Source organism: Amblyomma maculatum, chromosome 1 (genome assembly GCF_055883805.1).
Source record: "Amblyomma maculatum isolate TAMU_Amacu chromosome 1, ASM5588380v1, whole genome shotgun sequence".
NCBI lineage: Eukaryota > Metazoa > Arthropoda > Arachnida > Ixodida > Ixodidae > Amblyomma > Amblyomma maculatum.
In genome coordinates this window covers 40,464,778-40,477,845 of record NC_139344.1, presented here as the reverse complement: position 1 = coordinate 40,477,845, position 13,068 = coordinate 40,464,778, and the positions used below count along the sequence as shown (strand labels likewise).

At 45.2% G+C, this 13,068-nt stretch overlaps 1 protein-coding gene across 1 annotated transcript in view; it reads left to right on the top strand.

Annotated features, from left to right (window-relative positions):
- LOC146202174 (calcium-activated chloride channel regulator 1-like) overlaps nt 1–13,068 on the top strand; it is a 44,100-nt gene that overhangs the window by 1,848 nt on the left and 29,184 nt on the right. The window contains exons 3-6 of the mRNA XM_084587986.1: nt 4,540–4,807; nt 6,012–6,162; nt 9,217–9,337; nt 11,590–11,717. Of these exons, the coding sequence (XP_084444112.1) occupies nt 4,540–4,807; nt 6,012–6,162; nt 9,217–9,337; nt 11,590–11,717 (668 nt within the window). The remainder of the gene's footprint in view (nt 1–4,539; nt 4,808–6,011; nt 6,163–9,216; nt 9,338–11,589; nt 11,718–13,068) is intronic.

The window sequence follows — 13,068 nt, the reverse complement described above, 5'->3', positions numbered from 1 at the left end:
TTAAACGCTGAAAGTAAAGCCCATGCTGAAGTCATCTAGGTGGGCCGTTATGCGGAGTTTAAAACACCAAAGTTCAGACTCATTTAAGGCTTATTTCAATTAGAAGAAATAAATATAGAAAGCAATGGCATGATATTCAGTCTGAAGCGTTCTGGTTCATTTCCCTGCACAGGAGGAAAGAAAGAAACCTAAGTAAACAGAGAGAGAAAGGAAACAGGTATGGCGTAGAATACACAAAGAAGAAGCGCGCGATACTGCCAAAACTTGTCGCTCAGGCGCTCTGCAGTAAAAAGTGGTCATCATGCAGACCTTCACGGTTGACAACTGGTGGGCACACCATATAAGCACCCTATTATCCGTCAGTGGGCTAGTGCCAAAGTAGCAAGCGCCCGCCAGTTGTCATTCTCCATTGAACGCAGGGCACAGAAAAAATATGTTTTCAATGGCCTCCGTTGCTGCCGGCCGAGGCCTCACTTCGCGATAGACCAAGGTGAAGGCCTAGCTGGAGTTCAGGGACTACTCAGACGGCTGAGCGTGAGGTAAAGGTACACAGGAGCAGCGAAGGCTGACGCGCGAGCGTGCGAAGCCTATACATTAGTTCTCTGGAGGCGTATACTGACCATCGCTGTGAGCAGATCGGTTGATTTCTTCCACGCGGGTGATTTCTTCCAACACTCTCACGGCTACGCAGTTTTCGGATTTCAGAGATTATGTTTTCGGCATGTGCGCGCCACCGTGCAGGTGCCCAATAGGAGTGCCTTTGAGCCACAAAATATTCCACATTAAGTGATTTCCTAAAACGTCCACACCAGCACGGAGAGCAGTGAATTCCGCACCCATCGGAGATGTCAGGCGCGATGTTTTGATTTTGAATACGACACGATTTTACGGGACGACCACTGTGTACCAAGAGCAGGTATAATACATGTAAGGAAAGAGGACGTAAGAAAATGACAACTATGACTTATGTCAGGAATCTCATTTACCACATGGAGATATAACATAATCTGCAAAGATATAGACGTGGGTGTAGATGGTGAGTGCCAGTTCTTATCGCAGCGAAATGTGTGGTGTCATTGCGCTGTATGGCTAGCTTCTTGTTCACTGCCGAAAAAAACTACAGAACTGTGTCAAAAATACGACAAAATATCCTGTAGTTTTGTTATAACCATCAGATTTTTCTGTAGTTCTGTAGTACTTTTCTGTAGTTCTTTCGTTCTTCTGTAGTATATTTCTGTTGTCTGTAGTTCTGTAGCACTTTTCTGTTGTAACTACAGAAATTTCTGATGTAACTACAGAATGTTCGTTTGTCACAACAGGTTTCCCGTCAAAAACCGCACAGAAATTCTGTCGTAACATCAGAAAATTTTCTGTAGTTTTTTCCGACAGGGAATTAAGACGCCATTACTTTCTCATACAGCAGATATGGACTTGACTCAGTTCTTATTTTAGTGCTGGCCCCGACTCACCTCTACAAGGCGCGGCGTTGCCGACGGAAGCACACGGCTCGCGATGTGCTGGGTTGTGAAAGTGAGGGGGAACAAAATAAATAAGCAGTACCCCTTGCTCATTTACGTTCGGGGGAGGCACTGCAAAAATCTAAAAATTAATTGGTATGCATTCTGCTGAACAAATGCGTTGCTTCAGATGCATATTAATAAAAGCAGAGTGTGTTTGGAGAAGTGGCGGTATCACTTCTCCAATTCATTATCATCGTCATCATCAGCCTATCCGCACCTAGTGCCGGATAAAAGCTTCTTCCATAAGGCTCCAGTTTAAGCTACAGCATTCCGGTTGCTGCCACCTCATCCCCGTAAACAAATTCCAAATATCCACCACTCACCTGGCGTTCTGCCACCGCCTGCTACGCTTCCTTTTTCTTGTTATTCAGCCAGTTGTCCTTAACAACGTCTCCACGACGTTGCCTCCACTTCTCATTACATGCCCTATCCATGCTCATCTCTTTTTCTTAAATTTCGGCAAGAAAATCATTCACTCGCATTTGTTCCCTGTGCATCACGCTGCTTTCTGCCTGTCTAATGACGCTGATCCAATCAGCCTGCTTTCCATAGCTCTCTGCATTGTCCTGAATTTAAGTTCAACCATTTTCGATAACTTACCTATATTTCTGCTCCATAGGTGACATCGATGAGATATACAGTTCGTGCCTCGTTTATATGAACCCTCCTAATATGGACAATTCGAATTATGTACTGTTTTTCTGGAGACCAAATTTTTTCAATGTATTCTCTCCTCAACGCCTCCTTAATACTCAACCTCACTGTCAGGACAACGGACAGAAGGAAAATGCACGGAGCCCACTAGGGCTAATGCATATTTGCCGCGTTAATATACACGCCGATTAGAAAGAAATTTCGTTTACCCCACCCAGATGTTTCATTTTTATGCGTTTTTAACACATCACGCCAGATAAATTCAGTGTAGAAATTCAAATGTTTGACTGATGGCCATTTTCTCTTCTACCTCCGTGCTTTATTCTGCAAAGTTCCTGGGCAGATGTCCCTTGCCGTGTACTGTATTGCTGAAGAAAATCCTCTCTAGAGCTTGTGCTGCGCAGTGAACCTATTCAGAAGATGCCAGCTGACTGAGTCGAGGATAGTGCTCTGGAAACACTCTTAATATGTCTAACCATGAAACACCATGAGCTGTATATCACGTACCTGTCCTTGGCAATAGTAACCAGACTTCATGTTTTGCTTCTCGCTTGTGTTCCAAAACCAACATGTATTCAGACAGGATCACAACTTGAGAAGTGAGGACAGGAGCTCGCCCTTACTATTTACAGCTTCAGAAGTGGTTATAATTATCTACTATCCGAATGAGAAGCGGAACGCGTAGCCTGGTTACTTTGGGCAAAGACGGCACTTCACTAAGCGCGTGAAGCTCCACTACATTCAAGCAGAATAGCGAGAAGGATAATGAGCTTGGAGCAATTGTGAATAATTTAAATTTAAATTTCGCTGATTATCCTTGCGCACTGAGGCAGAGCTTACCGATAGCGTATTTTTTTTTTCTTCGTGAACCGTTGATAAAGAAAACTCGTATTATGGACACTTTTGCGCGGGAACCAAAGTGTCCACATTAACGCGGAATGACTGAGCACTCTTGCGCATTGCCATTTCTGATCTAAGAGTGCCTGTGAAAGGCATGCGTTCTCGTTCGTATTTTCCCAGCTTTTTCATTCTCGCGGTCCAAATATGCCATCGCTACCTTCCTAAGTACATTGATTCCTTTATCGCATCGAACTCTTCGCTGCTTCATATATAAATCCCTGTTCCTTTACAAGCCTGCTAAACGTTACTTGGGTTTTCTGCATATTATTGTGCAGTAAACCACTTTGCCAATCTATTATAACGTCTAAAATAAACGACTGAAAAGTTAAGACATCCCAGTTAATGAACTGAGAATGTCATAAGTTTTTATAATGTGTTTTTGAATGACTTCCGAAATGCAGATATACCTGAGCACTTTTGGATACGTACAGAAAGCGTGTGTTTCCTGTATGCAAGTACGCGCGTGTGCGTGCGTCTACTTGATTTCTGTTGATACGTAGGTTCGCTTTGGTTGACAGTTCTGTAAATATGATTTGAGTTCGGCTCCTTTCCCAACTATTTCCCTGGTTACTTGTTTGCCTGCGCGAAAGATGAGAAAGATGCCCTCATTAAAGTTGTACCATTTTAGAAATGGTGTTGGCACCTGTAACTATGACAGGAGAGGCACACATAAATGTTCTGGTTTTCTGAAACGAAACAGTAACTGAAAGGATGCTGGAAATCAGAAAGTGATATCAACAACAGCCGCGTTTTAAATTAGTTAAGTTAATAGTTTAGCGGGACGAGCCAAAACTGAGGTCACATGAAACCGCTCGTACTTGCTAGATATACTCAGCGACATTGTTACGCAGTTTTAATTAAAATAATTCGTTTTGGTTGCTGCTGCCTCAATATTTTTGTATGCCGCCTTGACAGACTCGCAACTCCACTCTATTTACAAGAATATAACACAGGAATAGTTTTCACAGGACGAATTTTCTAGCTAATAGCCAGAATATAATCCTGGAAGACAGCTATTGAACTTGAATAGAAAACTATTTTTTCTAAATGTCGAAGCTAGGTCATTTTAATGCAAACGGCCCCGGAGAGAGAGAGAGAGAGAGAGAGAGAGAGAGAGAGAGAGAGAGAGAGAGAGAGAGAGAGAGAGAGAGAGAGACAAAATATGTACTTGGCTCTTCGCGCTCAATATGCAACGAAATGAGGAGAAAAATAATCTCTGCAATTGTTTCGAGCAATTTATTTGAATTCGTTTATAAAGGTACATTGACTCGTAGGGTATGTTCTTGTATTGTAGAACAAAACATAAAGCTAGAATAGTAGTGGTAAGTTTGAGGCAGCTGTATATGGCATGATTCGGCTTACTGGCTGCCGCACTTATCGGTGGAACAGCCTCTTCTTGAAGCTTCTGAAATGTGTTCTTTATATTGTATTGCCCATGTGGTCACTCAATTCACGCAAACCCTAGAGGCTGCTTCGCCGTGCATCGGGGAAGCTTCTGCAAGCGTCCGACGGGCTGTGGTACTTCAAGAGCGTGCGCGTGCTCGTACCCCCAGAGATGGATACTCCTCGAAACTTGCTGCTCCAAGATGCTACCTGGGAGCTTTTCCATGACGCCCACATATTGCTCACTAAAAGCGGCAGCAAGTGCAAGGCACGCCAAAGCATGGGCTGCGGCGTGCGGGGTGACTTCGTGGCGCTGCCGCTGACCGCCCTCGACCCATCAGCCGACATAGGTAAGAGAGCGCAGCGTTTTTCGTCAACGTGCGCACATCGCCACGCTGGCTTTTCCGCAATCAATAAATGTTTTTACTACTACTACTACTACTACACACTGGACAAAGGAGGCAAGTTTATCAGCGATGTACGTGATGCAAATACGATTGCCTCCACATTCTGATAAACGTTGAAGTGCAAGAGCGTTGGCTCATAGGTTTTTTAGTGATCACAGCATTTGACCCAAATTTGGAGCCGCCATCTTGGATTGTGACGTTACGTGGTAGGCCGCCATCTTGAATTCGAAATCCGAAACTATGCTACCACCTTGGATTGTGACGTCACGTAGTAGGCCGCCTTCTTGGATTCTGAATCAGAAACTATGTCGCCATCTTGGATTATGACGTAAGCTTCACGGGTTCACTAACTACGCCGCCATCTTGGTGACATCACGTGACTTATGGTGGTCGCCATCTTAGGTGGCTAGGGTGGAAACCACCATGGTGAACACTGCTTTGAAGAAATTCTAACTCAAGCCCTACGTGGTCGTGTGACAGTCGCGGACAAACCGACGCGAAATCGCCAAACGTGAGATGTGTTCTTAAGAAAAGGAATCATTTGATGCGCGGCGACAGGGAGACCCTGAAAAAATCTGCAAAACAAGACGGCAACTTCTGGCTTCATCTCTTTGAGCCTTAGGTATTGCATAAATTTGAATAACTGGAGGGCACAATGGTGGATACCATTTCCAGTCTTGCAACAACAACAAAGTGGGAGAACTATACCTTAGCCTCCCGACTTATGTCCTCCATGTCGCGTCTGAGTTGGCAGCCTGATCGTGAAACTGGGTTCCATCGTGAGCACAAATCGCTGGCTGCGCTTTCAGACTCCATAGATGAATGCAGGCGGGCAGAACCACACGTAGCTTGTAGTCACACGTGGAAAGGTCCAACTCCGCTACGTGTGAGGGATCTGAGGACAAAAATTTTCTGCTCAAATAAGCTTAGGGTTTTACATTTGCTACGCATGAGCAGCAAAATCAAATTTCGTCAGTTCCTCCTAACGCCGATTTTGAAGATTTCTCGCTATGTTGAAGCTTTCTCGCTCTGTAAGGAGGAAAATCTAGTTGAAGCCTTAGACGTGATGAAAAACCTTAGCCCGCATATGCCAGCGCTAGTTGAGCTCGCTAATGCCGTCCTTCTTTCTGCTTGCAATTCTGCCCAGATGCAGCAGCATCATCAGTAGTTCGCAGCTGGGCACAGTTTCGCTACGGGGTTTTCGAAGAGACGGCGTTCGGCGTCAAGCCGCAATGGTGCTTCTACGACGGATCTTCCTGGCGGCCCACCGGCTGTTACACGACGAACGTCACTGCACGGTATCTAGCTGCTCTTGCTTGTCAGTTGTATTCAACATTTCGCAAACTGCAGCTGATCTTGCGGCGAATGAGGTGTGGGGTTGGTTACGGTAAACTTATTTGCAGCTCCTTACCCGTAACGATGCCTTTGTGAAATTGCTTAAACCTGCGTATACCTCTTCCCATAGTGGCACCATCAGATAAATCGCTAGGAAAAGAGCTGCCTGGCGAAAAGGAGACGTTCAATACACAGTGGAGCTGGCCTGTATCGGAAGCTTAACGCATTCTGGTGACGAAGAAGCTAATCTGGTTGGAAAACGAATTGGGTCGAATCCGCAAACAAGTCGCGGTGCGTCGACACAGTTGTGGCACGAATCTCAAAGGCTAGGCTACGCTAGCACTCAGTTCAAAACAGCGATCATGGAGTCTTCTTCGGTGTATACACGGTCACGAGTTTGGATTGAGGGGCGGGGAAATTGCTTTAATGCGCAGGGACATCAACATACTCAAAAAGAGCCACGATTTTTACAGAGTACGAAATGTACTCGCAGTTTTCTCAGGGCCCCTTCAAAGGTATGCAGTGAAGACAGACCGCTTTTTTTTTTTTTCAAGACCTAAAGTCATCGATCGCCTTTCATCATTTTACTCAGGATGCATGGCTCAGACGATGTAGGCACCCCGCTTGGCGCTCAGTTATCAGAATACCATTCCCCGAAATCTGCTTCAAAGTGCATTCATCATTCACTAAATTCATGGGGCAAGCACAACGAATAAACACCTAAAGTTAGCACTGTCCACGCTGGACGATCCGATGTTGTTAACAAAAACAAAAAAGAGTAATAATTCCTGATTATTGAGGTCTGAAAGTGTTAGAAGCCTTGGAGAGCTGCACTTGTAACTGCTGTCGTCGTGTGACAGGAAGGCAAAGGCATGCATCAATCAGCACCACTGCTGGTGGTAGCCTTATTGTGAAAATGGGCGGTGTAATTTTCGCACAAAACTGTCATGATGCTAGCGAGCAATTTCACTGCCGCGCGCCGTACGCACCCTGTCCATTCACGTTGGCTCCACGGTCGTTCTCTTATCGGCGACCATGCATTCGTAAATGAAACAACCACCGTTGTCGGGCCTGCCAAAATATACAAAAATGCACTCTACAGTAAAAACTGAAGTTTAAAGTGCACGCTTGAAGCGGAATTATGGGGGCTACGAGAAGGTCGACATAGCCACAGCGTTCGAAGAGCGTAGCAGTGCAGCTTTGCAAAGGCGCTGAGCTTTTCGGAGCATCTATTTCGTGGTTACCGGAAATAACAAACACTCATGACACAAAAATCCGCGTGAAGAATGCTCGCAGCTAAACAGGGCAAGCGAACAGTTGTTCATGCTGTTTATATATCTGCGATAATTGATCGGAGGGAGGTGAACAGAGGCGAGGCTTCAGAGGAAGTAATGCGTCAACACTTAACCAAAACGCTACTAGCTCATTTCTGAAAAAAAAAAAAAAAAGAAAAAAAAAAGGAATGAAAAGCATCCAGCTTTTCAGAAGTTGCGCACTAAGGAAAACTTCATCGGCAAATAGAGGTGCTTAATACTGCGTCTACAAACTTGGCAGCATTTTCTTATAAGTCTGGAAACACCTCCAGCATGGCCAACAAACGTATGTAAACTTTTACACAAGTTTCGAAAGCACGTTAGAAATTGTATAAGTGGCTCGGGCGTAATTTACCTTTCATTTTGATCCCGTTAAAATGTGTTTCCAGCGTCGATGATTCCAAGTATTTGATACCGCGCTCTCAACAGCGAAGCGTGGTACATAATAAGCCCCGGAAAAGGCATCGAAAAGATAAGTTTTGACCAAGATTTCCCGCCGGCTAGGTGACATTCGAAGTTGACTAGGCACAAGGGATCCTGCAAGAGCAGTCCCTTCGTGTATATTTTCAAGGCATGGAAGAAACTTTTTTAAAGCTGTTGTGCACCGTCATTCCTTTTGAGGCGTCCAGCTGCCTTCAGCAGTGACCTTTTCTCTGTTAGAAGCTCGTATTAAGTCAAGAAACTGATAAATGATACCTTCCGCCGGATTTTCCATCTGTAATTACCTCCTACATAGAACTTGTGGCCCCCAAAGAACTATTAAAAAAAAACATTTAACGTGAGGTGCTCTAGCCGCTTGTTTTGCAAACAGAACGGTGATTACTATATCCTTTACTTAAACACATACACCTCCTTCTCAACACTTGCTGACTTTTCGTATATTATAGTAGCTTTGGCTTCGACTGCAGCACATCTCAGGAAATAATCTTCACATCGCACTATTATTTCATGAGAACATATTGCCACTGAGGCAGCACTGGCTCGACGCACTAATTATTGGAAATCCCTCAGGATATTCCCTTAATTGCAGGCTTCGTTGCAGTCACGTATACAAGCCTCGCTTGAGGCGCGAGGAGTTGCTGAAGTGAATTATATCTCTAGAACACAAAAAGAAGTTGCGAGCTCATGACCAGTCTAGAAAGTAATTAACACGGTTCCCATGTCACCTTATGGCCGTCTGAGATACATGGCTGTTTTATCGCTTTAGCTTGGTTTATAGCGATTAAGATTCCAATTCGAATCCGGATTCCACGGACGGTATAATGGAGGGCTCCGGATATTTCGGCTACCCGGGGTTCTTTAACGTGCACTGAGTGCGCACAGTACGAAGGAGCCTTGTTTTTCGCTTCCACCGAATACCGGCTCCGCGGGTCTGAACCCACCACTTTGGGTTCATCAGTCGTGCGCTGTGACCACTTGAGCCATCACGGCGTTGTAGAGTGCCTGTTCCACACCCCGAAACAAAGCTCTGAAAACGTCTCACTCTCACATGTACTCCCCGTAGTGTTCACGTTTGTCTGGCCTTTTTCTTGCATAATTTTCTTTCCAGGAGGACTTCATTTGCCTTCTGATATTAATGAAATGATAATGTCTACTTAGAACCTGTCCTTGCTTTTCCAGATTCGCTATTTAAGCAGAATTCGGAAGATCATCGCGTATTCGTGACGCCGCCTTCTATGTATGTGAAACGCCTTTCCTTTCCAGACCACAAAAAAGTGCAGATGGGATCCTGGAGTGCTTGAAAAAGGACGTGAGCGTGAAGCAAATTTTCCATTCAGCCAGCGAGCCTGCGTCATCACTGATGTTTACGTCCAGTATACCGAAGGTATGTATGATGTTTTAACCAGCAGAGCACTTTATTATTTTTGCACAGGGTTGCGACAAAGGTCTCAGCTCTAGAGGAATTATGCATGCCTCTACCCTGCCCGCCAAACAAAGAGGTTTAAACGACTGACTGCATATTCATAAAAATTTCTAATAATTGGCTAATGAAGATCAAGTTTGAAATTCTGTTCCTGATTGCCTATTGTTATGCACGCACGAATGCTTTTGTGCTGCGAATTGACTTTTGCGCGTCTGGCTTGTATGCAGAGGCCTATATATGCTAATTTATGTGCTGTAGCTGCAATAAAAACATTACAGGATTACACTTAGCCTCGATTAAGAGCTTGTTGTTGTTGTTGTTGTTGTTGTTCTCCTCTAATGTGATGACCACGTTTTCCCCATCCTTCTCTTCTACCTCTCCTGCCTATCTTTTTTCTTCTTCCTTTATCTTGCAAGTTTGCTTACTTGTTATATTTCATTACTTTCTTTTCTTTGGCTTAGTTTGATTTGTGGAGTTTAACGTCCCACAGCGACTCAGACTATGAGAGACGCTGTAGTGGAGGTCTCCGGAAATTTCGACCACCTGGGGTTCTTTAACGTGCACTGACATCGCACAGCACACGGGCGCCTTGCTTTTCGCCTCCATCGAAAAGCTGGCGCCGAGGACAGGATTCGATTCCGCATCCTTGGGAACAGTAGTTGAGCGCTCTAACCACCGTGCCACGCCGGCTGGGCTCTGGCTTAGTCGTCAGCGACATTGACATCTCAGGACTCTTCTCGACATGCGAGAATGAAGGCCTAACTTCACGAAAAGGAAATTATGTCGACGTCAGAACCTATTGCGACGTCTCGCCGACACTTCTCGCGGACACATCTCGTAGACGCGAGATATTCACCATGCACCTAGACAGGCTTCCGCCTTAATAATCCAGTGCAGTCGCACAGCCCACCACGCCCTCATTATCGAGCATTTGCACGAATCGAGACTACACCGATTTCCGACTGAGCGACATTCATTGTTGTCGCGGTACCCGTGTCGTGTGATGCCTGTAGAGCTTTTCAAAAATTTCTGGCAAATTCATGAGGAGTGCAATGCTTGGAACTCTTTACTGGAGTAAGTTTTGATACGTTTATAGGATCTTGTGCCATAAAAACAGCTTTTAGTGCTGCAATTAGCAAGCCTTACGAAACTCGTGTTGCATCGCAATTCGCCGAGCAAAATGGATACCGCTAGAAAAGTGTGTCTTAGCTCCCATATGCTTGTCAGGCGAGGAGACGTCACACGAAGCCAACACTAGAGAGGTTTAGCTTACCGTGAACCGCGATCCGCCACCATGACCCTCTACCGTGCGTGGGCGGGGCGAGGCGCACAAGCTGATTGGTCCCGACGCGGCAGGTCTATGTGCCGACATCAAGTATGTGGCGCCATCTATCGCCGTCAAGGGGATCTGGGCATGCGCAGTGGAACGCGCGGTGGCGGATCATGGTAGCGGATTGCGGATCCCGGTAAGCTAAATCTCTCTACTATCAGAACTGTTGCACGGTGCTGTTCTGCATGAGAATGCGCTGCACGTCACGAAAAGTTTATTGAGTTTTAAGATACTGCTTCGTGAAAGCTCTTCTGTACATAATGAACTTTCTCCCTGGAAGAAAAAAATTGATAACTTGCATTCCTATTTGGCTTTGCAAACACCGTAGCAGTTCTTTTCTTTTTATTGCAGGAGGAATTCGAAATATCTAATTGCCAAAAAGAAAGGACGAAAGTAAATACGAAGGCAAAGAAAGGCGAAAAAGAAAAGCCTACGCACTCATCAGAACATTATTCTGCATTGCAAAGTTAGCCAACAACAAGCGATAGTTCGCAGTGTACTTAATCATGCATTTCAAGTTCTCCATACCGTCCTGCTTATTCATTAACTTACCCACTTCACAAAAGAGTAAGTCATCAGTACAAAAATCCAGTGGGGTGACATAGGAAATATTTCTAGCTTATGATCAATGTGTGCGAAGCAGAATTGGTAAAAACATTTTTTTTTTCGAAACTCAGGCGTATACATAGCAATAAGTTGTTGGGAGATTCATCTTTAATTGTTTTTTTTTTCAGTGTGTCTAAAATATCTGAGAAAAAAAGATTATTGCCCGTTTTTCTTTTTTGTCAGTATTCAAACTTTTTGAGTTTTGAATCACTACCATAGTCGCACCAAAGAAATCCACAAGAAGCGTGCCAGCTCTCATTGTGCGCTTTCATTTCAGGTGCAGAAGTTCTGCGACGACCGTGGGAACCACAGTCATCTGCGCTGGGCGCCTACCAAGCATAACAGGCTGTGCAAGGCGCGCAGCGTATGGGATGTTATAAGAGATTCTCCCGACTACTCGCCTAGGTGAGCAGCAAGCTCAGCGTGCGTAAACATCGAAGCGCCAGTGACATAACACTATCTTTCAGTCGTCTTAGCCACAAGCTATTAATTTGAACCATTGTGTCTTGAGCACGACTAGCCGAGTTCCGCTAACATGAGCGCGCGCGCACGCACGCACGCACGCACGCACGCACGCACGCACGCACGCACGCACACACACACACACACACACACACACACACACACACACACACACACACACACACACACACACACACACACACACACACACACACACACACACACACACACACACACACACACACACACACACACACACACACACACACACACACACACACACACACACGCACGCACGCACGCACGCACGCACACACACACACACACGCACACACACACACACGCACACACGCGTGCGCGCGCGCGCGCCTTTCAACGTTGCTCGTACAGTCTTTGCAGAGAAAACACTACATGAGCAAACACTTCCGTTTATACATCTCAGGAATATTAGCTTCCCTTCTCAAAACAGTGCAAGGCTGCAAAACAGCAATGCGAAGATGGATTCCGTAAGCCTTACGAATTCCATTTTATCGTAGCTATGATTGGCCAGTTCAAATCAGAAGATAAAAGGTACTTTGCATCCAAATATACAGAGCAGTGGTGAATACACACTTCTGGACTGGACCTATGTGAAGGTAGAATCAACATTTAAATAGCGAACAAAAATGCTTCAATAACAAACATATGCAGCATAGAAAAGGTAAGCGGCGAACAAAACGGAGTTTTCAGAAACCATGCACCAAGTATTATTGGACCGTAACAAATTTAGCAGCTTTCTAGGATTTTGAATTCGCGTTGACTACCTCCTGCGGGCAAAATTATTATTTTTCGCAAACATACTCAGCGTTCACTGGAAAGCGAACTACGAATGCTGGCTCAATCTTTCATTGAGGCTAGCTAACGAATTCAGTGTGATGAATGTCGCCTTGCAACATTCACTCAATTTGACATGAGATGCTTTGTACGGCAATATCGATCGATCATATTTCTTCCACCTATCTATAATTTCGCTCTACACAACACGAAAAAGAAAGTCTGTGCCCTGGAAATTCTGGAATGTGCAATTACGACGTAGCTGCACATTCCTAGCATTACCGCAATGCCTTATTTCTGTTTTTTTTTTTTTTGTAAGCGAAAGCTTCACTGGGCTAGCTGCGGCGCGTTTCGCGTATGCCTCAGTTTGACCTTCAGCTGACTTTCAGCCACGTGTCGCCGCCGCCCGCTTCTTCTTCGCACGTGTGGTGCACGGAGCGGGCGGCGCTCCCTTCTGCTGCTGCTTCGCTCCTTCTTGTAC